Source organism: Gekko japonicus, unplaced genomic scaffold (assembly GCF_001447785.1).
Source record: "Gekko japonicus isolate JY-2015 unplaced genomic scaffold, Gekko_japonicus_V1.1 scaffold3622, whole genome shotgun sequence".
NCBI lineage: Eukaryota > Metazoa > Chordata > Lepidosauria > Squamata > Gekkonidae > Gekko > Gekko japonicus.
The window spans coordinates 22,233-49,098 of record NW_015159819.1 but is presented as its reverse complement, the minus strand read 5'-3'; the positions used below and the strand labels follow the sequence as shown (position 1 = coordinate 49,098).

General features: G+C 50.0%; 1 protein-coding gene across 1 annotated transcript in view; it reads right to left on the bottom strand.

The window, feature by feature from the left end:
* TPRG1 (tumor protein p63 regulated 1) overlaps positions 1 to 18,612 on the bottom strand; it is a gene marked incomplete at its 5' end in the record, with an annotated part of 68,591 nt that extends 49,979 nt beyond the window's left edge. The window contains 3 exons of the mRNA XM_015407774.1: positions 9,949 to 10,125; positions 13,344 to 13,435; positions 18,526 to 18,612. Of these exons, the coding sequence (XP_015263260.1) occupies positions 9,949 to 10,125; positions 13,344 to 13,435; positions 18,526 to 18,612 (356 nt within the window). The remainder of the gene's footprint in view (positions 1 to 9,948; positions 10,126 to 13,343; positions 13,436 to 18,525) is intronic.
* Positions 18,613 to 26,866: the final 8,254 nt, after the last annotated feature.

Sequence of the window (26,866 nt, the reverse complement as noted above, 5' to 3'; positions counted from 1 at the left end):
ACCCCCCCAAGCACCAAGATGACAGAGCATCACTTGCCCCAGAGCCCCTATCTATACCTTGTGGCTAATAGCCACTGATGGACCTCTGCTCCATATGCTTCCCTTTTGAAGCCGTCCATGCTTGTAGCCGCCGCCACTTCCTGTGGCAGTGAATTCCAAGTGTTAATCACTCTTTGGGTGAAGAAGTACTTCCTTTTATCCGTTCTAACCCGACCGCTCAGCAGTTTCATGGAGTGCCCACGAGTTCTTGTATTGTGAGAAAGGGAGAAAAGTACCTCTTTCTCTACCTGCTCTTTCCCATGCATAATCTTATAAACCTCAATCATGTCCCCTCAATCGTCGTTTCTCCAAGCTAAAGAGCCCTAAGCGCTTTAACCTTTCCTCATAGGGAAAGTGTTCCAACCCGTTTATCATTCGAGTTGCCCTTTTCTGCACTTTTCCCAAAGCTATAATATCCTTTTTAAGGTGTGGTGACCAGAACTGCCCACAGTATTCCAAATGAGGTCGCACCATTGATTATATAGGGGCATTATGATATTGGCTGATCTGTGTACAATACCCTTCCTAATGATCCCCAGCATAGCATTGGCCTTCTTTATTGCAGACTGAGAAAGAGAAAGACACTTGCCCCAGAATGCCTCACTCAACCCACAAATCCTAAGCAGAACTCACACTCAGGTCTCCTAACACCAAAAAGAGCCCAACCCCAAAGTTTTCCCAGTTGCCCAGGTACCCGGCTAGATCCAAACCACCCTCCCTTGAACCAGTTTGCAGGCTACCGGGTGAGCCCTCGGTCACCTCCCAGATGAGGTAAAGTGTTTGGATACGCTAATCTCCCAGGGCACTGAACTCTCTGCAGGCAGGCAAAACAAAATGTTTCCTCGACATTCCGTGGACGGGATGCCTCCCACCCACCCCTCACCTCCACACAAAACATGCCACCACTTGGCGCAGATCCCCGGAAGCCAAGCCCGGGCACGCCCGAGAAGAGTCAACCCTGAGGAAAACAGCTCCTTGGCGTGAGAAGGACATTTTGGAATGGTGACCTCCAGCCAGTGATCTTGACGTGTGTCATAGAATCATAGAATGTTAGAGTGGGAAGGGACCTTGCAGGTCATCTAGTCCATCCCCCTGCACTCTGCAGGAGCACAGCCGAAAGATGGCCATACATACCTACAACATACCCGAAAGATGGTTGTCCAGCCTCCGCTTGTAAACGGCCAGCGAAGGAGCCTCCACCACCTCCCGAGGCAGACTGTTCCACTCCTCAACTACTCTGACAGTTTGGAAGTTTCTCCTGATATTTAGCCGGTAACGACTCCCTTGTAATTTCCACCCATTAGATCTAGTCTTGCAATCTGGAGCAAGAGAGAATAGATCTGCTCCATCTCCTACAGGACAGCCCTTCAAATACTTTAAGACTGCAATCGTGTCCCCTCTAAGCCTTCTCTTTCCCAGGCTTACCCAACTCTTTCAGCCTTTCCTCATAAGACTTGGATTCCAACCCTCTCACCATCCTGGTTGCCCTCTTCCGGACACGCTCGAGCTTGTCAGCATCCTCCCTAAAATGGGGGCCCCAAAACTGGACACAGGACTCCAGGTGAGGCCTGACCATAGCAGAATAGAGCAGAACGACCACCTCCTGTGATCTGGACACAATGCTTCTGTGAATGTATCCTAAGATTGCATTAGCTTTCTTCGCAGCCACATCGCACTGCAGGCTCATGTTTCGCTTGTGATCCACCAGAACACCCAGATCCCTTTCACACGTGCTGCTGTCAAGCCAAGTCCCTCCCATTCTATATCTGTGCCTTTGATTTTTTTTGTACCTAAGTGTAGGACTTTGCACTTCTCTCTATTGGAATTAATTTTATTGGTCTCCGCCCACTGTTCCAGCCTATCTAGATCATTTTGAATCCTGACTCTGTCTTCTTCAGAATTAGCTATCCCACCCAGCTTCGTGTCATCTGCAAATCTGATAAGCATCCCCCTCTATGTCTTCCTCCAGGACATTTATAAAAAACAGTGAACAACACCGGGCCCAGGACCGAGCCCTGCGGCACTCCACTCGAGACTTCCCTCCAAGTAGACGCAGAGCCATTTACAAGCACTCGTTGGGTACGATTACCAACCATGACTCCATCCGACGGTTGCACCATCCAGCCCACACTTAACCAGCTTATCCTCAAGGATATCTGTCATCGCCAGAGCCAAAGGGAACGAGGGCTGTATGTCATCGGCACGGCCATTTGGCAGGGCGGGTCTGTGTGCGCCATGTGAATTCACTCTGTGTATCTTCGCCGTAAGTTGGGCGTGACTCGACAGTTATTTCTACTGCCCCCGTCTTCACCGGACTGGAACGGGGCATTCAAAGAGCTTTGGCACACGCAAGCCAGCTCCGACCAGGGCCGTGATGATGTGGGCAAGGGGGAAGGTCTAGGGAAATTCCTGGAGACTTGGAGTCTGGGGAGGGTGGGATTTGGAGAGGGGAGGGAGGGATTTCAGTAGGGTGTAATGCCAGAGAGTTCACCCTCCAAAGCAGCCATTTCCCCCAGGTGTAGTGGTCAGGAGCATGGACTCTAATCTGGGAGAACCGGGTTTGATTCCCCACTCCTCCATGTGCAGTCAGCTGGGTGACCTTGGGTCAGTCACGAGTCTCTCGGAGGCGTTCTCTCAAGGGCAGTCCTCCAAAGAACTCTCTCAGCCCCGCCTCCCTCACAGGGTGTCTGTTGTGGGGAGGGGAAGGGAGAGGAGTTTGTGAGCTGCTCTGAGACTCCAAGTGAAGGGCAGGGGTTATGTATTAGGGCTGGAACATTCCAGGACTATCTACCAGAGACTGGCTGAGCTTGGAGCTCTAGAACAATAGCCCACCAGGACTCTGGAGGTGACCAATGAGGAACTAATGTTATGTAAATAGCCTGTCCTTGGGAGTGGGGTGTGTTTGGGTGTGGTTTTTGCATGCTATTTAAACAGGGCTGTTGCCCTGAGGCCTTAGTCTTGTTCCTGAAATCACTTAATAAAGTAGTAAAAGGTAAAGGTTCCCTTGCTCGAAAGCCAGTCGAGTCCAACTCTAGGGTTGCAGTGCTCATCTCCGTTTCAAAGCCGAAGAGCCAGCGCTGTCCGAAGACGTTTCCGTGGTCATGTGGCCGGCATGACTAAACACCAAGGCGCACGGAACGCTGTTATTGTTTCCAAATTATGGAATATGTACACAATGGCAAAAATAACAGATAATATTAATAATACATATATACCCTCTTCCAAGTCTGATTTTGTCCCTGTTTGGTTCCCTATTTTAGAACATTTATCTCAACAAGAGGAAATACCAAGTATAATTGATAAGTTACACCGTTGGTTCTACGTTCTCTGTTCAATTCAGTTTGTGAGCATACGTTTTACATAATGTAAACTGTTCTGCCTGCTATGTGTTGTATATGTTTTCCTTGGGAAAAGTTTAATAAAAAATTGTTTAATAAAAAAGAAAAGAAAAAGAAAAATAAATAAAGTAGAGCTGTTTCACTGCAATGTGTCTTGAACCCAGTATTTAATAGTGGGGTACAGTGTTCCCTCTAAGCTGAGTGAGTGTGAGCTAGCTCACAGTTTTTTAGCCTCTGGCTCACACATTTTTGTCTTGGCTCAGGAAGGATGGGGCTCCAGAACAAATTAACTAATGCAGTGGCTGAATCGCTCGCTCACAACTTTAATGCCAGTAGCCCACAAAGTAGAAATTTTGCTCACAAGACTCCACAGCTTAGAGGGAGCATTGGTGGGGTATAGATCAAATCTCCTCCTCCTCCTTCTCCTCCTCCGTTGCAGGGAGATCTGCTGTAATCCCAAATCTCCAGGCACCACCAGGAGGTTGGCAAACCTAGGGAGGGCTCACTTGAGAGGGGCACTTTGTTCATACCGCTTGGGGCAAAAGTATGGGCCAGCTTTCAGCTGGAACTGGGGGAGGACTTGGGGAACAACCTTTAAATATCGGAAAGGCTGTCCTTTGGAGGAGGGCAAGGAGCTGTTCCGGTTGGCGGCAGAGGACAGGACCCGAAACAACGGGTTTAAATTACATGCAGAAAGGGATCGGCCAGATATTAGGAAAAACCTTTTCACGGTCAGGGTGGTTCAAAGGTGGGATCAGCGGCCTGGGGAGGTGGTGAGCTCCCCTTCACTGGCAGCTCTCAAGAAGAGGCTGGACGGACATTTGTCAGGGATGCTTTAGGCCGGTCCTGCATTGGGCAGGGGGTTGGACTAGATGGTCTCTATGGGCCCTTCCCACTCTGTGATTCCACTCCACTCCACTCCACTCCACTCCACTCCACTCCACTCCACTCCACTCCACTCCACTCCACTCCACTCCACTCCACTCCACTCCACTCCACTCCACTCCACTCCACTCCACTCCACTCCACTCCACTCCACTCCACTCCACTCCACTCCACTCCACTCCACTCCACTCCACTCCACTCCACTCCACTCCACTCCATTCTATTCTATTCTATTCTATTCCATTCTATTCCATTCCATTCCATTCCATTCCATTCCATTCCATTCCATTCCATTCCATTCCATTCCATTCTATTCTATTCTATTCTATTCTATTCTATTCTATTCTATTCTATTCTATTCTATTCTATTCTATTCTATTCTATTCTATTCTATTCTATTCTATTCTATTCTATTCTATTCTATTCTATTCTATTCTATTCTATTCTATTCTATTCTATTCTATTCTATTCTATTCTATTCTATTCTATTCTATTCTATTCTATTCTATTCTATTCTATTCTATTCTATTCTATTCTATTCTATTCTATTCTATTCTATTCTATTCTATTCTATTCTATTCTATTCTATTCTATTCTATTCTATTCTATTCTATTCTATTCTATTCTATTCTATTCTATTCTATTCTATTCTATTCTATTCTATTCTATTCTATTCTATTCTATTCTATTCTATTCTATTCTATTCTATTCTATTCTATTCTATTCTATTCTATTCTATTCTATTCTATTCTATTCTATTCTATTCTATTCTATTCTATTCTATTCTATTCTATTCTATTCTATTCTATTCTATTCTATTCTATTCTATTCTATTCTATTCTATTCTATTCTATTCTATTCTATGAGAGCGGGCTACTTACATTGCTTGTGTGCACGGATGGTTTTTCAAAAACCTGGTGCAAATCTCTCTCAAGTTTGTTGTTGTTCAGTCGCACAGTCGAGTCCGACTCTTCGCGACCCCATGGACCAGATCATGCCAGGCCTTCCTGTCTTCCGCCGTCCTCTGAAGTTGGCTCAATTTCATGTTTGTTGCATCGATGACACTGTCTAACCATCTCATCCTTTGCCGTCCCCGTCTTCTTTGACCTTCAGTCTTTCCCAGCATCAGGGTCTTCTTCTCCAGAGGGTGCTCCCTTCTCATTGGGGGGGCAAAGTATTTGAGCTTCAGTTTCATTATCTGGCCTTCCAGGGAACAGTCCGGGTTGATTTCTCTCAGGATTGACTGATTTGATCTCCTTGCAGTCCAAGGGACTCTCAAGAGTCTTCTCCAGCACCATAGTTCAAAAGCATCTATTCTTCTGCGCTCGGCCTTTCTTATGGTCCAACTCTCGCAGCCATACATGACTACTGGGTATTCCATTGCTTTGACCATGCGGACTTTTGTTGGCAGGGTGATGTCTCTACTTCTTATCATGCTGTTGAGGTTCGCCATCGCTTCCCTCCCCAGGAGCAGGCGTCTCAAGTTAGTCCATGCTGAACGGTACAGACAGGGTTTCAAGCCTCCAGCTGGGGCCTTGAGTTCCCCCGGGAGGACAGCTGCTCTCCAGACGACAGAGATGGGTTCCCCTTTAGAAAACGGCTACTGCGGAGGGTGGGCTCTGTGGGCCCACCTCACAGGCTGACCTCCCTTCCCCTCCACCAACTCTGCCTTCTCCAAACGCCATCTGGAGCCTCCAGGGATTTCCCAACTCCGTTACCAACCCTGCACACAGACTGGGTCAGCTCACATAGGACCATCACAGATGAACACCGTAAGTTCAGCTGCCAAACACGTTTGCCAAGAAATCCGGCTTTCCTCGAGCAGGGCCTTTTCGTCCTTGGCTCCAACCTGGTGGTACTCTCTGCCAAATACCATTATTATTTATTTATTATTTATTTATTTTTGAGATTTTTATCCCGCCCTACCCGGTGGCTCAGGGCGGCTAACAACAAGTTTAAAAATTGGGTACAATAAAAACAATATTACATATATAATAAAATCTGGTGCTACAAAAGTCTACATAGAATTTGCAAAAAAAAAAACCACAGCAACCCACATTTGCAGCCAATGTTCTTGATAGCGAGAGCGCCAGGAGCAATATTTCCACAGCACAGTCGGGCGACGTCTACTCCCCAAAGTACGGTGAATGGATGGTATCACCGCGGTGGTGGTATAGCGGCGGCGGCGGTGGCTCCTACCCAAAGGCCTGGTGGAAGAGCTCCGTCTTACAGGCCCTGCGGAACAGTACAAGGTCCCACAGGGCCCGGATCTCCTCCGGGAGCTCATTCCACCAGGCAGGAGCTGCCACCGAAAAGGCCCTAGATCTGGCGTTCCCTGCGGGACCTTATGCCATTCTGCAGGGCCTGTAAGGCAGATATGTTCTGCCAGGCTTCTGGTCGAGGGCAGCAAGGGTTCTCTATTTTGGCCGGAGCCGTTCTCTCCTGCTGCTGTTTACCTTTATTTTACCCTCTTCCCCCCGCCTGCAAAGTAGCCAGCAGTCTGAAATCGGATTAATTAGTATTCACCATCTCTTTTCTTCGGACATGTGTTATTAATGTTTCGATGCTTTTATCTGGCTGTGTTTTATGGATGCTGCACATCACCCACAGCCCTAGGAACAGCAGGGATTGGGAGATCCATAAGTGTTCCCTCTAAGCGGATTTCGTGTGAGCTGGCTCACGGGTTTTTGTCTCAGCTCTGGAAGGATGGCTCCAGAGCAAGCTGACTTACGCCGTAGCCAAACCACCTGCTCACAACTTTAATGCCAGGTGCTCACAAAGTGGGATTTTTTTGCTCACAAGACTCCACAGCTTAGAGGGAGCATTGCCAGTAAGTAAAGTAAAGGTAAAGGTTCCCTTGCTCGAAAGCCAGTCAAATCCGACTCTAGGGTTGCGGTGCTCATCTCCATTTCAAAGCCGAAGAGCCAGCGCTGTCCGAAGACGTTTCCGTGGTCACGTGGCCGGCATGACTAAATACCAAGGCGCACGGAACGCTGCTACCTTCCCACCAAAGTGGTCCCTATTTATCTACTTGCAATTTCTTGCTTTCGAACTGCTAGGTTGGCAAGAGCTGGAACTAGAGAGGGGAGCTCACTCCGTCATGCGGCACACTCGGGTCTCGAACTGCTGAACTACTGACCTTCCACAGCCTGCAGTTCAGTGTCTTAACCACTTGAGCCACCGCAGCTCCTGTAAGTAAGTGTAAATAAATAAATCTGTGGCGTCCCTACCCCCCAAAAAAACCCGGACGCAATTTTTTCTCCCCATGCCTGTGAAGAGAACATCACAGTTCAAGGAGGTGAGTTCTACCTTGCAGCCCAAAGGGCTACAAATGGGCTTGCCAACTCCAGGTTGGGGGCGGAGCTTGAAGAGAGCGGGGCTTGGAGAGGGGCCTGGGCAATGTCTAATGCCACAGGACCTACCCTCCAAAGCCGCCTAGAGCCCACCCTCCAAATTTGGAGACCGGTTGTCATTCCGGGAGATCTCCAGACCTTCCTGGAGGTTGGCACCCTAAGAACAAGAGGACTTTGAACACGAAAGCCTGCCTCCCCCCCCCCGGGAAAGGATTCGAACACAGGATGCAGAAAGCAAAGCGCACGGCCTGGCCTTCGGAGACCAAAACAAACAGCAGCGCAGAAAGAGAACAAAAAAGGTTTACAGGCTGGAGGGAAAGTCCAAGAAAGCTCTCCGACAATCGGAATGTGAGATCTGTTTCGACTTGCAGCCTCCATTCACAGGCGGCCATTCATAAGTTCCTTAGTAATTATTTTCTTAAAGACCTAGTCTTGGGATTGTGATTTTTAATTTATTTATTTTTCAAAAAAAGGCAAGACTTGTGATAAATCTTGGAGTATATAATTACCGCAAGGGAAATCACCGTCAACCCAGAACACTCTGGGAGTGGAGGCAGGGAGAGACTGCCCCACTGTGGGGAAGTTTTGCTCCTCCTGGTAGACGGCACACCTCCAGCTGGGAGTTATGGAAAAATACATGACACTGTGTATAATAGATGCATGCTCAAGATAGATCTATGTTGTGCTTTTTATTTTTCTTTCCTTAATTTTCCTATAGGTAAAGGTTCCCTTGCTCGAAAGCCAGTCGAATCCGACTCTAGGGGTGCGGTGCTCATCTCCGTTTCCAAGCCAAAGAGCCAGCGCTGTCCAAAGACGTTTCCATGGTCATGTGGCCAGCATGGCTAGACGCTGAGGCGCACGGAACGCTGGTCCCTTCCCACCGAAGCAGTACCTGTTTATCTACTTGCAATTTCTTGCTTTCAAACTGCAAGGTGTCATGTATTACCAAACATAGGCTCACCAAAATAATACATCAAGGTGCAGGTGTACGCTATAGTCAGACATTCAAACAGCACCTTGTTAGTTTCACAATCACTAGCCCCAAGGGACAGTGATATACATACAAGACATAAGGCCCACTAAATTCTCTTTGTGAGTATAAAGCACTTAAAAGAGTAGAATTTTTCTAGGAACCCTTGGAATCCTCGTGGCAAACATAATAACTTATCTAGAACATATATCTCAAGTTCTATCATATAGCCGCAAAATCTACAGCTACTCAATGAAATTGCTGAGCAGTCAGGTTAGAAGGGATAAAAGGAAGTCCTTCTTCACCAGAAGAGGGATGAACACATGGAACACTGCCACAGGAGGGGGTGGCGGCTACAAGCATGGATGGCTTCATGAGGGAACTGGATAACCATCCGGAGCAGAGGTCCATCCGTGGCTCTTAGCCACAAGGTATAGATAGGAACTCTCAGTCTGGGGCAAGGGATGCTCTGTATTCTTGGTACTTGGGGGGGGGGGACAACAGTGGGAGGGCTTCTAGTGTCCTGGCCCCACTGCTGGGCCTCCTGAGGGCACCTGGTATTTTTGGCCCCTTGTGTGACACAAGAGTGTTGGAGTGGATGGGCCATTGGCCTGATCCAACATTGGCTTCTCTTACGTTCTTGTGTCTGGGGCAAGGGATGCTCTGTATTCTTGGTGCTGGGGGGGGGAGGTGGGAGGGCTTCTGGAGTTCTGGCCCCAGTGGTGGACCTCCTGAGCGCCCGTGGTATTTTTGGCCACTGTGCGACACAAGAGTGTTGGATTCGAAGGGCCACTGGCTTGAACCAACATGGCTTCTCTTGTGTTCTTATGTCTGGGGCAGTGATGCTCTGTGTTCTTGGTGCCTGGGGGGGGGCAACAGTGGGAGGGCTCCTAGTGTCTTGGCCCCCCTGCTGGACCTCCTGAGGGCACCTGGTATTTCTGGCCACTGTGTGACACAGAGTGTTGGACTGGGTGGGCCATTGGCCGGATCCAACACTGGCTTCTGTTATGTTCTTACATCTGGGGAAAGTGATGCTCTGTCTTCTTGGTGCTTTGGAGGGGGAAAGAGTGGGAGGGGGCTTCTAGTGTCCTGGCCCCCCTGCTGGACCTCCTGCTGGTACCTGGTATATTTGGCCACTGTGTGACACAGAGTGTTGGACTGGATGGGCCATTGGCGTCATCCAACATTGGCTTACTGGTATGTTCTTAGGGTTCCCCTAGGATTCCCCCCCAGTAAGAAACGCTGAGAGGTATACTGCCCTTGTACATGGAGGCTCCTTCCAGTCGCCATGCACCCAAAGCGGGAGGAAGTGCCCTCGCCCTCTGCCCCCAGGGAATTCTGGCCCCCAGCCCTCGTTCCTCACCTGTCCAGGGACCGCTCCGGAAAGGTGAAGGATCCCAGGCAGATGCGGTCGACGTCGTTCAGGGGGACCCTCTGCAGCTGGAGGCATTTGAGCATGATGAAGTCGTATTTGCAGATCAGCAGGGCCAGGTCTGTGACGACCACGACACGCTCCTTCTCGTTGTTCCAGTGGTCGATCCTAGAGCAGAGCCCAGGAAAAGTCAACACACTGCTGACATGTGAATACAGAGAACTGCCATGAAATCAGACCCAATAAAGTCAGTACTGCCTAAGACAGGCAACAGTTCTCCCAGGTCTCAGGTGGAGGTCTTTCCCATCACCTCCTGCCTGGTCCTTTTCAACTGGAGGTGCCGGGGGATTGAACCTGGGACCTTCTGCATGCCAAGCAGATGCTGTGCCCCTGAGCCACGGCCCCTCTTTACAACTCTCCATGGTCTCAGGCAGAGGTCTTTCCCATCACTTACTGCCTGGTCCTTTTTAACTGGAGATGCCGGGGATTGAACCTGGGACCTTCTGCGTGCCAAGCAGACACTCTGCCCCTGAGCCACGGCCCCTCTTTGCAGCTCTCCAGGGTCTCAGGCGGAGGTCTACTGCCTGGTCCTTTTTAACTGGAGATGCTGGGGATTGAACCTGGGACCGCCTGCATGCCAAGCAGATGCTCTGCCACTGAGCCACGGCCCGTCTTTGCAGCTCTCCGGGGTCTCAGGCTGAGGTCTTTCCCATCACTTACTGCCTGGTCGTTTTTAACTGGAGATGCTGGGGATTGAACCCGGGACCTTCTGCATGCCAGGCAGAGGCTCTTCCACTAAGCCATGGCCCCTTTCCTCATTTTTCCAAAGCAAGGTAGGAGGGACAGGGTTGGCATAAGTAATTCCCAGCTCAGGTGGAGAGCACCTGCTTTGTACCAGAATACTCCTGTCCCTGGCACCTATGATTGCCAAAACTGGTTTGGGAAATTCCTGGATGTTTGGAGGAGGAGGCTGGGCTCTTTACTGCCAGAGCTCCGCTCCTGTGCACTCCCGCAGGAAATGACCCCTGGTGGGGAGTACCTTTCAAGCTCACCATGTGCATATAAGCCGGTGTGGATGAGAGGGAAGGAAGTAGCCGGGAAGGGGAGCATTGGGAGCGTGGAAGCAGCCCACACGTTGCTCCCTCATGCACACGGTCTAAATGGGCGCCACCCCCTAAGCATTCATCCTACCCAAATCCCAGTTATCTGCACGGCTGTAGCAAAATCACCTGCCTGAATTTCTACCAAGGAGTTTGCTTTGTGGCCACTAGATGGCAGTACTGAGAGTTCACGGTGAAATGGTAAGGGAGATCCTCTCAGGTCCAGGAAGCTAAGCAGGGTCGGCCCCGGTTAGTGTTTAGATGGGAGACCACCCAGGATACAGTGTTCCTTCTAAGCTGAGTTAGTGTGAGCTAGCGCACAGTTTTTTAGCCTCCGGCTCACACATTTTTGCCTTAGCTCAGGAGGGATGGCTCCAGAGCAAACTAACTGATGCAGCAGCCAAATGGCTCGCTCACAACTTTAATGCCAGGAGCTCACAAAGTAGAATTTTTGCTCACAAGACTCCACAGCTTAGAGGGAGCATTGCTCAGGAGCCACAGGTTTGTGACGCAGAGGCAGGCAATGGCAAACCACCTCCATATGTCTTTTGCTCTGACCAGCATGATCGCAGGCTCGCTCGCCCCGATTCGTCAGCTCTCAGAAGTGACGCAGGGTCAGCCCTGGTTAGTGCTTGGATCATAGGGATGCCAGCCTCCAGGTGGGACCTGGGGATCCCCTGGAATGCCAGCTCATCTCCAGACTAGAGATCAGTTTCCCTGAGTTAAATACTGGGCTCTAGACGCATCGCAGTGATCAGGTCAGGTTCAATAATGTGATTTCAGCAAACTACCAGACAAGCTAGCAGGGCTGGAGCCCTGCTTATAAAGCCTGCAAACACCACACCCAACACACACACACTCCCAGTGATAGGCTATTTACATTACACCGCTTATCTATTGGTTAGTTCCTGGATCCAGGCGAGCTATTGTTCTAGTGAAGCAAGCTCAACCCGTTCTAGGTACAGTCAGAAGAAAGGCTTAGGCTCAATACATAACACTGGATAAAATTGATACTTTGGAGAGTGGACTCTATGGCATTGTACCCCAATGAGGATCCTGTCCTTTCTAGGTTCACCTCACCCCCCCAAAAAAATATCCAGACGTTTCCCGATCTGGATCTAGCAACGAGTCATCTGGCAGCAATGCTGATTCTGTGAACTTAGGCAGATCGTGAGAAGGAGGGCAGGTTGCCTCAGTGCTTGGTTCTTGCAGCCCTTTCTCCGGGAGAAAACAACTGCTTTAGAGGGTAGACTCTAGTCTCTCGCGTTTTACCCGGCTGAGAGCCCTCCCCTTCCCAAACCCTGCCCTCCCCGGGTCCCACCCCCAAACCTCTAGGAACTTCCCAGCTCAGCGATGGCAACCTTTGAAGCCCCCAAAGCAATGGCACAGCCAAACCCCCGGGACGAGGGAGAGAAGAACGCCAAAACAGCATCTACACACCAACCCGGAGCTCCGCTGGGCTTCAAGAGACCTGAGTGGTTCAATGTTCTGTGGACCCCACTCAGCCGCCTCCTCTCTGTAGAGTGACCCCAGCCAAGGGGCTTCCAAAGCAAGTGAGAAGCAGAGGTGTTGGGCCATCGCCTCCCTTGGTGCTCTCCCGTCCAAGTACTGGCCCTGCTTGGCTTCTGAGATCTGACGAGATCAGGCTATATCATAAAAACATCAGAACAGCCTTGCTGGATCAGACCAGGGGTCCATCTAGACCAGCATCCCGTCTAACACAGTGGCCAACCCGACCCTCTGGAGGGCCAACAACAGGACAGAGAGGCCGAGGCATTCATGAGAACTTCATAAGAGCCCTGCTGGATCAGACCAGTGAGGGTCCATCTAGACCAGCATCCCGTCTAACACAGCGGCCAGCCAGTTCCGCTGCAGAGCCAACAACAGGGCAGAGAGGCCGAGGCCTTCATGAGAACTTCATAAGAGCCCTGCTGGATCAGACCAGTGAGGGTCTCTTACCTGGAGATCAGTCGCAATTCCAGGAGATCTCCAGCCAGCACCTGGAGGTTGGCAACTCTAATGGCTGCCCACCTGAACCCTGAACCCATGCAAGAATGTCAAGGTTTCCAAACTGGCCATCTGGTCAGCAGTGCCCATGGGAGAGGGAGACGGCCAACGATCAAGCAGGAAGCTGGAGACCACTGGGCCATCGACTTCTACTGCCGCGCCACCAACGTTCAGACAAGGTGGTGGGCAAAATGGAGGGAACAGAAGTTCTCAAGGCTGTTCTAGGGGGAAAGTGTAAGAATCGCCCTCCCCCCCCCACACACACACACTGGGACTTACTCTGTGAGAAGCCAGAAGCTGTGAGCGGTTTCTCCCATGGTCTCCACCACGTGGGCCTTCAAGTCCTCCACAGCTTGGTCAAAAGCTCCTGGCTGAATAAATGAAAAAGGGGGATGTGAGACAACGACATTTGAACACTGTGTGACAGCGCACCACCTTCTGGGCCCATGTTTTGTCATTCAGCAGCTGAATCTTCCCCACACAATTCCTGGTCACCAGTCCCAGTCCAATGTTCCACACGTGGCCAAACCGCACACTCTTAGGGTTGTGAGACTCCAGGTAGAGAAGAAGAAGAGAAGGATTTATACCCCATGCCCTTCACTCAGAGTCTCAGAGGGGCTTACAAACTCCTTTCCCTTCCCCTCCCCACAACAGACACCCTGTGAGGTAGGCGGGGCTGAGAGAGCTCTGAGAGAACTGCCCCTGAGAGAACAGCTCTGACAGAACTGTGGCTTGCCCAAGGTCATCCAGCAGCTGCAGGTGGGTGGGGGGAGTGGGGAATCAAACCCGGTTCTCCCAGATTAGAGTCCACGCGCTTAACCACTGCACCAAACTGGCTCTCAGGTAGGGCCTGGCGATCTCTTGGAATTACAAATGATGTCCAGGTGACAGAGATCAGTTGCCATGGAGAAAACGGCTGCTTTGGAGGGTGGACTCTATGGCACTGGAAGAAGAAGACGAAGAAGACGAAGACGAAGACAAAGAAGACGAAGAAGAAGACGAAGAAGAAGACGAAGACGAAGAAGACGAAGAAGAGAATTCCATTGTGCAATCCAGCAATTAAACGTGTTAACTGACAGGCAGCAAGCTATACTTGTCACCTCCTCCTGTGTTTCCAGCAGCTTAAGAGTTAAACAAGGGGCTGTGGCTCAGTGATAAGAGCATCTACTTGGCATGAAGAAAGTCCCAGGTTCAATCCCCAGCATCTCCAAAGAAGAGGAAGAGGAAGACAAAGAAGAAGAAGACGAAGAAGAAGACGAAGAAGAAGAAGAAGAAGAAGAAGACGAAGAAGAAGAAGAAGAAGAAGAAGAAGAAGAAGAAGAAGAAGAAGAAGAAGAAGAAGAAGAAGAAGAAGAAGAAGAAGAAGAAGAAGAAGAAGAGATTTATAACTCCTACACCAAACTGGCTCTAGTGGACCTCCTGGTGGCCTTTGGGTTTTGGCCACTCAGTGTGAGTGCTACTGGATGTGTTGGACTGGGACGTGCCATTGGCCTGATCCAACATGGCTTCTCTTATGTTCTCATCTCCCAGAATTCCAACTGGTCTCCTGATCACAGAGATCACTTGCCCTAGAGGAACCGGCAGCTTTGGGGGGGGGTGAACTCTAAGCCCACCATGAACTCTAGGCAAATCATACCTTTGTCGAGGTCTCTTCCCTCTCCAAATCCAACTCTAACCATGTTCCGCCCCTAAATCCCCAGGAATTTCTCAATTCAGACTTGGCAACCCTACCTGGCCCCACCTGGCAGTTGCCAGCTCTACAACCTGGAGATGCCAACCTTGCTCCTACCCTGCCACAGCTGTTACCCATCCACTAGTTTTAGTTTACTTTGTACTGGAACCAGCCCTTTATCAGGAATTTGTGACCGAGATGGCAGACTGGGAAAGAAGAGGAAGAGGAGGAGAAGGAGTAGTAGTAGTAGTAGGATTTATACCCCGCCCTTCACTCAGAGTCTCAGAGCAGCTGACAATCTCCTTCCCTTCCCCTCCCCACAACAGACACCCTGGGAGGTAGGCGGGGCTGAGAGAGCTCTTTCCGGAACTGCTCCTGAGAGAACAGCTCTGAGAGAACTGTGGCTTGCCCAAGGTCACTCCAGCAGCTGCATGTGAAGGAGTGGGGAATCAAACCCGGTTCTCCCAGCTTAGAGTCCGCAGTCCGCACTCTTAACCATTACCCCCAAACTGGCTCCCTATACAAGACCCCCAGCCCCACAAGTCCCTGCCTCTCCGATAAGTACAGTCTGCTTGTAAGGACAGTCTCATGTTCCAGAACAGCGGGAAGGAGCCAGAAATGGCCGGAGAGGCCCGCATTTAATTAACGAACATAAGAATTGCCTATGACGGATGAAGCAAAGTGTACATCCTCCATCCATCACTCTGTCCCCAGCTACAGCCAAGAAAATGCCCTTGAAAAAACCCTTCCTTTTGGAGACTGGGCATCACCTCTTGTTTGGGTCCAGCATGTGGGAAGCAGAGTCTATCCATGTCCTCCAGTGTCAGAATCCCAATTTCCGATCACTTGGCTTTCGAGCCTGGCCAGCAGAATAAGTAATCCGAAGGGGAGCTGATTTGAAACGCTTTGCAAGGACCGTGCTTTTTAAAAGCTTAGAAGCGCTGTACAAACAGCTGGAGGACTGTGAGGGGTTAATCCTTCACAGAAGCAGAGAGCCTTGAGTGACAGGCTGCTCCAGCTGAGCCCAGAAAGACTGTAGAGCCACCTACTGAGGAGGAGACAGGCAGTCGGATTTCCGCCTTGACTGAGAACAGTTTAATACAGACAGGAGAACTGGGGGAAAGTTGGCAAGGAAGTTTGGGCAGCAGGAGAAGACTCCCATTCGGGCCAAAGAAAGGGGATCGCTCTTCTAGTGAGAGGAGAATTTCCCTACCCAGTTAGAGTGATAGCTCTGAAGAGTGAACATAAGAACATAAGAGACGCCAATGTTGGATCAGGCCAAAGGCCCATCGTCCAACACTCTGTGTCACACAGTGGCCAGAAATACCAGTGCCATCAGGAGGTCCAGCAGTGGGGCCAGGACATTAGAAGCCCTCCCACTGTTGACCCCCCCAAGCACCAAGAAGACAGAGCATCACTTGCCCCAGAGCCCCTATCTATACCTTGTGGCTAATAGCCACTGATGGACCTCTGCTCCATATGCTTATCTAATTCCCTTTTGAAGCCGTCCATGCTTGTAGCACCCACCACTTCCTGTGGCAGTGAATTCCATGTGTTAATCACTCTTTGGGTGAAGAAGTACTTCCTTTTATCCGTTCTAACCCGACCGCTCTGCAGTTTCATGGAGTGCCCACGAGTTCTTGTATTGTGAGAAAGGGAGAAAAGTACCTCTTTCTTTACCTGCTCTTTCCCATGCATAATCTTATAAACCTCGATCATGTCACCCCTCAGTCGTCTTTTCTCCAAGCTAAAGAGCCCTAAGCGCTTTAACCTTTCCTCATAGGGAAAGTGTTCCAACCCTTTTATCATTCGAGTTGCCCTTTTCTGCACTTTTTCCAAAGCTATAATATCCTTTTTAAGGTGTGGTGACCAGAATTGCACACAGTATTCCAAATGAGGTCTTACCATTGATTTATATAGGGGCATTATGATATTGGCTGATCTGTTTTCAATACCCTTCCTAATAATCCCCAGCATAGCATTGGCCTTCTTTATTGCAGTCACACACTGTCTCGACATTTTCAGTGAGTTATCCACTACAACTCCAAGATCTCTCTCTTGCTCAGTCTCTGCCAGTTCAGACCCCATCAATGTGTATTTATATTTAGGATTTTTGGCTCCAATGTGCATCACCTTGCACTTGGCCACATTGAACCCCATTTGCCATGTTGACGCCCACTCGCCCGTCCTTGACAGTGCAGTGCAGAGATTCCTGGTCTGGTGTGGTTCGAAACTGCCTTTGGAGACCGTAAGAGTCAGTTAACAACTCAAGTCAAGTACTGGGGCTTCAAGATGAGGGGGTTAGGGTACTGAAAAGACGGCACCAGCGTTCTTGAAACCCAAAGAGTCAAAGAATGCTCAAAGAAAGCATGCTCGAGTGTTTGGGAAACACCGGAGCAAAAGGCTCTCAACGTAAAGATGTTAAGTAACTCTGAATAACTTAAGAAACTCTCATCAGCCTGAAACGTAAGAACTAAAGTCTGGGCATGCACTGGTTTTACCTCAGAGTTATTTATAAGAACATAAGAACACGAGAGAAGCCCGTGTTGGATCAGACCAATGGCCCAGCCAGTCCAACACTCTGTGTGACACACTGGTCAAAAATACCAGGGACCATCAGGAGGTCCAGCAGTGGGGCACTAGGAGACTTGAGAAAGCACTGGGCAGTCTTGTAGAGGAGAATCCAGGCTAAAAAAAACGTTATTAATAAAGGAGGGAAAATACAGGCACGACAAGGTTTTGAATCCTCAGGTACCCACAGCTCTTCCCTAAGGTTACAATGGGAGACATAAACTTTTATACCCCCCATGACAGTTAGAAATAAATCGTAATTATCAGTTCCATCAAACTTTGTCATATATCCGTCACACCATTCTGATTGGGCTCCAACCTGCGGGTTGGATTTTCTCAGGCAAACATATACCTCCTTCAGTTGAACAATGGGCCTTCTTCTTCCCAGGCTATGAAATTCTAAAAGTATCTAATGTAGCAGATACGGGCACATAGTGGTGTGTGTTCTTCATCTAACGTAGGCTAAATGACATCAGGAATGTGCACAGTTGTAGTTGGCAAGAACGAGCAAGGCCACAAGCCGTATTTTACCCAGAATGCATTTAAGCAGTGAACCAAAGTGAATATCTGAATATATGTTCATGATTGATTTCAGTTACTGCGATTAGAATCATCAAAAGCACTTGACGTGTGCCCCATGGAAGTGTTAAGAGCACCTACTAAGTTAGACTGTTAGTCAGTGGCAGAGTACAAAGTGTTTCACAAGCGGTGCGTACAACAATAGTGACTCTGGACTTCTTGGGGGGTCTCCCATCCAAGTACTAACCAGGGCCGACCCTGCTTAGCTTCCGAGATCGGACAAGATCAGGCTTTAAAAAGCCCTGCATACAAGAGACGTGTGGGGAGTGCACAGGTATCGGCGCTTCTGGGACAAATCAACCTGGAGACCACGCTAGTAGGGCTGCCACCCTCCAGGCGGGGCCTGGAGATCTCCCACTTTTACAACCCATCTCCAGCTGACAGAGATCAGCTCCCCGGGAGACAATGGCTGCTTTGAAGGGTGGACTCTGTGGCCTGGTGCTGTGCTGGGGCCCCTCCTCAAACCCTGCCCTTTCCTGGATCCACGCCCAAAGTCTCCAAGTATTTTCCAACCCAGACCTGGCAATGCCTACGTGCTAGGCCGAAGCCAGCCGAGCGGCCCAGTTGCATCCCCCCCCCCAGATCCCCCTTTGCAAACTCAACTGGTCCCGTCCACCCCGCTCCATTTTATTGACTTACCCTGGTGACAAAATACCTCCTCACGTCGTGTTGGTCAGCACGAGGCCGTGGGTAGAGAGACCCCTTGGGAGTTGAGGCCGCAGCTGCGTCTGGTGGGGTTCCTTCCGCGTTCCCAGCATTGGATTTCTCTCTGCCCGTCTCCTCGGGCTCCTCCTGCATATCCACGGTTTGGAACTCAGGGTCGATTCCGGCCTCCGACATTCTGACCGCCTTGACGCTGAGTGCGAGTGGCACAAAAGGTTAACATCATTGTTTCGAATGGTGTCAAGCTAGTCTTCTCTGTGGCTGAATAGTATTCTTTGGGTCGCTGGTATTTTCTTTTGCTTACTTTACACACACACACAGAGTTTTGCTTCCTTTATATATTTATATCTCCTGCCTTTTCCACCAATGATGACCCAAAGCAGTTTACATCCTTCTCCTCTCCTGCATTTTATCATCACAACCACCCTGTGAGGTAGGCCAGCCCGAGAGTGTATGCTTCCATGGCATGAGCAGATATTCGAACCCGTGTCTCCTAGATACTTGTCCAATGCTCTTAACCGCTACACCCACCTCACTGGCTCTCTATTTGACCTTGAACAGTCCGGTTGGTCTAGCCCTGAGGAGCTATGTGCTACACTCGGTCTATATAATGAGCAAACTCTCTGTACATGCTCAGAGGCACAACCAGGCTCACTAATATTTTTTTTTTCACATATTCCATAGCAGAGCCCTTGCTATAAAAATATGCCTGAGAACTGAGCTTTGCGTCCCCCATCCCCCAATAGCTGCCTTCCCTTCATTATTGTATTTCCTTGCAATTTCCCTCATAGAATCATAGAGTTGGAAGGGACCTCCAGGGTCATCTAGTCCAACCCCATGCACAATGCAGGGAATTCACAAACGCCTCCCCCTCCACACTCCCAGTGACTCCTGCTCCATGCCCAGAAGATGACAAAAAACCTCCAGGATCTCCAACCAAACTGGCCTGGAGAAAAATTGCTTCCTGATTTCCCTGGGCATGTCAGAAAGGGCCACGAGAACTAAGCCTTGAGGCAACCCTTCCTGCCCTCCCTTCTCATGATCTGCCCAAGTTCACAGAATCCGCATCGCTGTCAGGTGGCCATCTGGCCTCTGCTTAAAAACCTCCAACGGAGGAGAGCCCACCACGTCCCGAGGAAACCTGTTCCACTGAGGAACCGCTCTTAACTGTCAGGAACTTCCTCCTAACGTTTCGCCGGAAACTCTTCTGATTTCATTTCAACCCGTTGGTTCTGGTCCGACCTTCTGGGGCAACAGAAAACAACTCCGCACCATCCTCTATAGGACAGCCCTTCAAGTGCTTGAAGACGGCTATCCTATCACCTCTCAGTCGTCTCCTCTCCAGGCTAAACACACCCATCTCCTTCAACCTTTCCTCACAGGACTTGGTCTCCAGAGTCCCCTCGCCGTCTTCGTCGCCCTCCTCGGGACACATCCCGGCTTGTCTAGATCCTTCTTCAGTTGTGGTGCCCCAAACTGGGTGAAAAGTACTGGGTTCGACGCATGGAGAACTCGGACTACGACATGCGTTCAGACGCGTTTATCGTACTTCACACCAGACATGGGGAAACGGCCCTGCAAGGCAAATGATATACACTCCACCCGGCACACCTCTTTCCCGATTGGAGGGTTTGAATCTCCCGCCAAGGGTGCTATTGGTGGACTGTAGGTGGACTAGGATCCGAGGTCCCCTTTGTGTTTGGGGACCAAGCGCCTGCTTTAGCCGCGGACCCCTGGTGGCGGTCCGAGTACATAACACTGGGCTGGCAGTCTGTCTTTCCCCCCCCCCCCACCACCAGGGGGCTGCCTTGTATTTTGAGACCTATGGGTTCAAATGATACCATACTGCCCAGGAGGGAGGGGGGAATTTCCTTGATCGCAGTTCCCTCTCCCATAGGACTGCCAGGTCTAGGTTGAGAAATTCCAGGAGATTTAGAGGTTGGAGCCCGGGGAGGACGGGGTTTGGGGAGGGCGGGACCTCAGTGGGGTACCATGCCCTAGAGTCCGCCTTCCATAGCAGCCATTTTCTCCAGGGGAGCCAATCTCTGCCGCCTGGAGATCAGTTGTCGTTCCAGGCGTCCAGCCCCCGCCTGGAGGTTGGCAACCCTATTCTGAGCCTCTCCTAAATAGACCCTCCCCCCTTCATCCCTGCCTGCCGAGGGCTTCTTCACCTTCGGGAAGGGATTATGCGCTCCCTGGAAAAACAGAGCACATCTTGGCACGGCGCATGGCCCGCAAAGTCATGCCGACCTCTGCCTGCGGCTTCTCCTGGCAGAGGCGGGGACCCCCCCCTCCATCCCTGAGGGGGGGGAACACTTAACAATATTGTGCAGAGTGGATGTGAAGCGGCACTCTGCCCCATTAGCTAATGGTCGGTGGACAGGACGTCCCGGCGCTTGGCAAATCAGCCCTACGGAGGAGGCGGCGGCCAGTGGCGTCTTTCAGGGAATCATAGAGTCATAGAATGTTAGAGTTGGAAGGGACCTTGCAGGTCATCTAGTCCAACCCCCTGCACTCTGCAGGAGCATAGCCGAAAGAGAGCCCTACAACATACCCGAAAGAGGGTCGTCCAGCCTCCCCTTGAAAACATCCAGTGAAGGAGCACCCACCACCTCCCGAGGCAGTCTGTTCCACTGCTCAACTACTCTGACAGTTAGGAAGTTTCTCCTGATGTTTAGCCGGTATCGACTCCCTTGTCATTTCCACCCATTAGATCTAGTCTTGCATTCCGGAGCAAGAGAGAATAGACCTGCTTCATCTTCTATATGACAGCCCTTCAGATACTTGAAGCCTGCAATCATGTCCCCTCTAAGTCTTCTCTTTCCCAGGCTAAACAGACCCAACTCTTTCAGCCTTTCCTCCTAAACCTTGGATTCCAACCCTCTCACCATCCTGGTTGCCCTCTTCTGGACATGCTCGAGCTTGTCAACATCCTTCCTAAAATGTGGTGCCCAAAAGACCCCCAGAAATCGCAGCCTCCGACACAAAGCACCCAGCCCTCAATTACAGGTATGGGGCGGGGGCTGATCTAGCTTGGATGTTCTCCATACGGGGCTGGATGGCAGATGAAACGCTGGCAGTTTTGGAGAGGGGAGGCCCTGTGGCATTATACCCCGCTGAGGTCCGTCCTCTTCAAAACCCTGCCTCCCCAGGTTCTGCCCCCCCCAAATCTCCAGGAATCTCCCAACCCAGAGCTGGCAACACCACCGGCATGGCTCCAGGCCTTCGCTCTGCTCCTTGGCTGGCCCAGGAAATGAGGTTGCCAAGTCTGGGTTGAGAAATTCCTGGAGATCGGGGGGACAGAGCCTGGAGAGAGTGTTATTTGGGGAGGACCAGGTCTCGTCATGAGGTTCGTGTGGCGTGGATCAGTGGGGAAAGATTGCCTGATCTCAGAAGGCGGCGTAACTAGAGATGCAAAATTTCCAGAAATTTTGAAGCTCGGAAAAAAACCTGGGAGTTTTTTCCGGGGGAAAATGGAAATTTTCAGAAAAACTGGGGGGGAAAAAGCCACCTTAGCACTTATTTTTCTTTTCCAGATTGAAAGTAATTGGAAGTAACTAGATTGAAAGTAACTAAAGATGTAAAATTTCCGGAAATTTTGAAGCTCGGGAAAAAACCTGGGAGTTTTTTCCGGGGGTAAACGGAAATTTTCACTTCTTTTTTCTTTTCCAGATTGAAAGTCATTCTGTTACTTTAGGAACATAAAATATGACTATGGACATTTTTACTTGGCATGAAATGATCACAACTAGCATATTAAAAATATAGCGTATCCAAACAATTATTACAAACAGAATACCCACCCGCAAGCAAAAACAAAACTGAAGCCTTTTTCTTTTCTTGTGACAATAGCACCTCCTAAAGGAAGAAATGCATCTTCTTCTTGCATTGGAGAGTTCAGTTTGTAACAGAGGACTTGCTTGTCCTCAGTGCACAGAAATTAGATCAATCTGATACCATACCTATTTTTTAAAAATGATTTGGACAATATTTGAACACCTTGTCTTAAAATATTTTATTCATCATGTTAAAATAAAATGTTCCGTAATCAATTTTTCCCCTTTTCTTTTCTTTTTTCAATTTTTCCAATTTTTCGGAAAAAAAAAAAAAAAAAAAGGCTTCAGGAAAAAAACGGGGGGGGGGGACAATTTCCCCCCAGAATTTTTCCGGTTTTTTTCGGGCCTTCACATCTCTAGGCGTAACCTTGGCACTAGGTAGATCCAGGTGGGTCAGCCATGTTGGCCTAAAGCAGTAGAACGAATTTAGAGTCCAGCGGCACCTTTAAGACCGACAAAGGTTTATTCAAGGTACGAGCTTCCGTGAGCAAGGCACACTTTGTCAAATACATTGGAATGGTAGGTAAGGTTCAGACTTACAGACAAGGGCTGAACAGTTTACTTCCCACCATTAAAATCAGAAAATATACCTTTACACATTTATCTGCTATTTTGACATGTGTGCCGCTTTGCAACTGTCAACCTTATAACTTTCGATTTAACTTATATAACCTTAGCTTGTTATCAAGTATTGTCTTTGCACATCTGCATCATGTTACATGTTAATCTGCTGTTCAACCACCTGTCTATAAGTTTGAACCTTACCATCAGTGTTCCCTCTAAGCTGAGTGAGTGTGAGCGAGCTCACAGTTTTTTATCCTCCAGCTCACACCGTTTTGCCGTCACTTGGGAAGGAGGGCTCCAGAGCAAATTGATTTACGCAGCAGCCAAATCGCTCGCTCACAACTTTAATGCCAGTAGCTCACATGGTAGAATTTTTGCTCACAAGTCTTCACAGCTTAGAGGGAACATTGCCTACCGTCCCAGTGTATTTGAAAAAGTGTGCATGCACATGAAAGCTCAGATAGGAACTCTCGGTCTGGGGCAAGGGATGCTCTGTGTTCTTGGTGCTTGGGGGCGGGGCAAGAGTGGGAGGGCTTCTAGTATCCTGGCCCCACTGCTGGACCTCCTGATGGCCCCTGGTGTTTTTGGCCACTGTGTGACACAGAGTGTTGGACTGGAGGAGCCACTGGCCTGATCCAATGGTGGCTTGTCTTATGTTCTCATACCTTGAATAAAACTTTGTTGGTCTTAAAGGTGCCACTGGACTCTAAATTTGTTCTTGGCACTAGGTGTAGAGGAAAGAGGGCACCCCAAAACCAAGGCCATACAGCTTCTCCAATAGAACTCTTTACCTGCTCCATGTCATCTAAAACTAGCAGATCAACAACATCTAGACCATCATAAGAATATAAGAGAAGCCATGTTGGATCAGGCCAAAGGCCCATCTGGTCCAACACTCTGTGTCACCCGGTGGCCAAAACCCAGGTGCCATCAGGAGGTCCACCAGGGGGGCCAGAACTACCGCAGCCCTCCCACTCCCCCCCCCAAGCACCAAGAAGACAGAGAATCACTTGCCCCAGACATAAGAGCATAAAAGAAGCTGTTTTGGATCAGGCCAAAGGCCCATCCAGTCCAACACTCTGTGTCACACAGTGGACAAAACCCAGGTGCCATCAGGAGGTCCCACCAGCGGGGCCAGAACTCCAGAAGCCCTCCCACTCTTGCCCCCCCAAACACCAAGAATGCAGAGCATCACTGCCCCAGACATAAGTACATAAGAAAAGCCATGTTGGATCAGGCCAATGACCCATCCAGTCCAACACTCCGTGTCACACAATGGTCAATAATACCAGGGACCATCAGGAGGTCCCACCAGAGGGGCCAGAACTCCAGAAGCCCTCCCACTCTTGCTCCCCGTGTCACACAGTGGACAAAACCCAGGTGCCATCAGGAGGTCTACCAGAAGAAGAAGAGACTGGATTTATACCCTGCCCTTCACTACTCAAAGGTCTACCAATGGGCCCAAAACTCCAGAAGCCCTCCCACTGTTGCCCCCCTCAAGCCCCAAAGATACAGAGCATCACCGTCCCAGACAGAGTGTTCCATCTGTAAGAACCTTAGAGAACTCATGTTGGATCAGGGCGGCCAATGGCCCATCCAACCCAACACTCTCTGTCACACAGTGGCCAGAACCCATCGTCTGGCTTTCTTAAGGAGCATCGCCTCTGCCTTGCCTGGGTCCACCGTGGCCCTCCTCACTTGCTTGACCGTGGCCTCCAGTTCTTGGTTTAGGATGGAGATGGCTGCTTCTGGGGGCTTTCGATATAGAGCCTGGGTGTCATCGCGGTCAGAACGGCGACACCCCACTTCGTAGTGGGGATGTTTCATCGAAGACAGTCCAGGGCTATTTTTGGGCAGGAACGCACAGGAACGGAGTTCCGGCTGGCTCCCAAGTTGGCCACGCCCAGGAGGAACTCATTAACATAACAGGCCACACCTAACAGGAACTCATTAACATAACAGGCCACACCCAACAGCAGAAACTCATTAGGATTGGCTACATTAGGGGTATGTGGCCTAACATGCAAAGGAGTTCCTGCTACAAAAAAAGCCCTGGATTTTGACAACAGACAAGGTAAACAGGATAACAAGCAAAAGGTGGGTGTGGCTGGAACAAGCACACTTCTGGTAACATGGGGGTGCGGCCTAATGTGCTAATGAGCTATGCTGTCAAGGGTGTGGCCCAATAGGCTAATGAGTTCCTGCTGTTGGGTGTGGCCTATTATGCTAATGAGTTCCTGCTGGGCTTTTTCTACAAAAAGAGCCCTGGAGGACACTGCTGCAAAATCAAATGGGTGAGAGGCTTCAGGGCCTCGAGGTGGATCTGGTGGGCTTCTTTTGCTAACGGTGGCAATGCAAGATCCTCGTCTCCATTTTCAGGTGAGCAGACTGATTCAAATCCGGTGCCACCTCAAAGACCAACAAGATTTCGGGGGTATCCGCTTTGGAGAGTCAAAGATGCACAGGGTATATGACGAAGGGAACTTTGACTCTCAAAAGGCTTATTCCTTGGAAATCCGGTGGGTGTTTAGAGTGCTACTAGACTTCAGGCTGATTCTGCATTGGCTTTTCCCTCCGTTGTTTTACTAAACCCATGTGGGAACAGAACTTCCCCTCTGCATTGCATGCCGCTTTCGCTTCCTTTGATCATCGGGCTTTATGGTAGCCTCCACACTCCATGCAGAATCGTCCTCAATCGCACTCATGTCCCTCTTCCTGTAAATCTGGTACCTCCAGAGGAAACAGCCACTGCTTTTGAAACAGGTCCTCAGGAGCTGAAAATTCTAATCCTGGGGAAAAGCTCTTTCGGACTGACCAGACAAAGGTGACAGGTGACCTGCGGACACCTCACCGATAGTTCCCCCGGATGCTCTCAACAGGCTCAAGGACGGCAGTGAGTCCCGTTTGCCTCTTTGTAAGTGGGAGACGATCACCAGAGCAACCAAGGCCGTCTCCGTCAGCAAACCAAGCCTGAAGCCACGATGACATCCATCAAAGAAGCAGCATCGTTCAGGGATGTCTGAAGTTGCTTGATTACCATGCAATTGTTCGCTTGCCTGGACCAGTGTTCCCTTTAAGTGGAGTTAGTGTGAGCTAGCTCACAGTTTTTTGGCCTCCGGCTCACATATTTTTGGTTCAAGGCTCAAAGGAGAGCCAGTTTGGTGTAGTGGCTAAGTGCCCAGACTCTAATCTGGGAGAACTGGGTTTGATTCCCCACTCCTCCACTTGCACCTGCTGGATGACCTTGGGCAAGCCGTAGTTCTCTCAGAGCTGTTCTTGAAAAAGAGCCGTTTCTGTCAAAGACCTCTCTCAGCCCCTCCTATCTCGCAGGGTGTCTGTTGTGGGGAGGGGGAGGGAAAGGAGTTTGTAAGCCGCTCTGAGACACCTTCGGGTAGTGAAGGGCCATGGGGTATAAAATCCAATCTTCTTCTCTTCTCTTCTCCTCTTCTTCTTAGCTCAGGAAGGAATGGCTCCAGAGCAAACTGATTCATGCAGTAGCCAGATTTCTCGCTCACAACTCTAATGCCAGCAGCTCACAAAGCAGAATTTTGGCTCACAAGACCCCACAGCTTAGAGGGAGCCTTGGCCTGGACCACTCCATATGAAGGGGCCTAGCCTCCTCCAAATGTCCCCTGTTTCCCTCTCCTGTGAGCCCCCTGAGGCCAGAATCCTGTTTTGCAGAAGGCACATCCTCAGCCGTAAACTCCAAAGAGCCGGAGGTATCCCTTCCTGCCTCCAAATTGTGGGCATACATGGAGGGCTGTGTCGAAGGGTTGCCATGGTCCAGGTGGGGCCTGGAGATCTCCTGCTTTGAACCACTGATCTCCAGACAGTAGAAACCAGGTTCCCCTGAAGAAAATGGAAGCTTTGGAGAGCGAGCTCTACGGCACTGTCCCCCCCCCCCGGAGGTCCCTGTC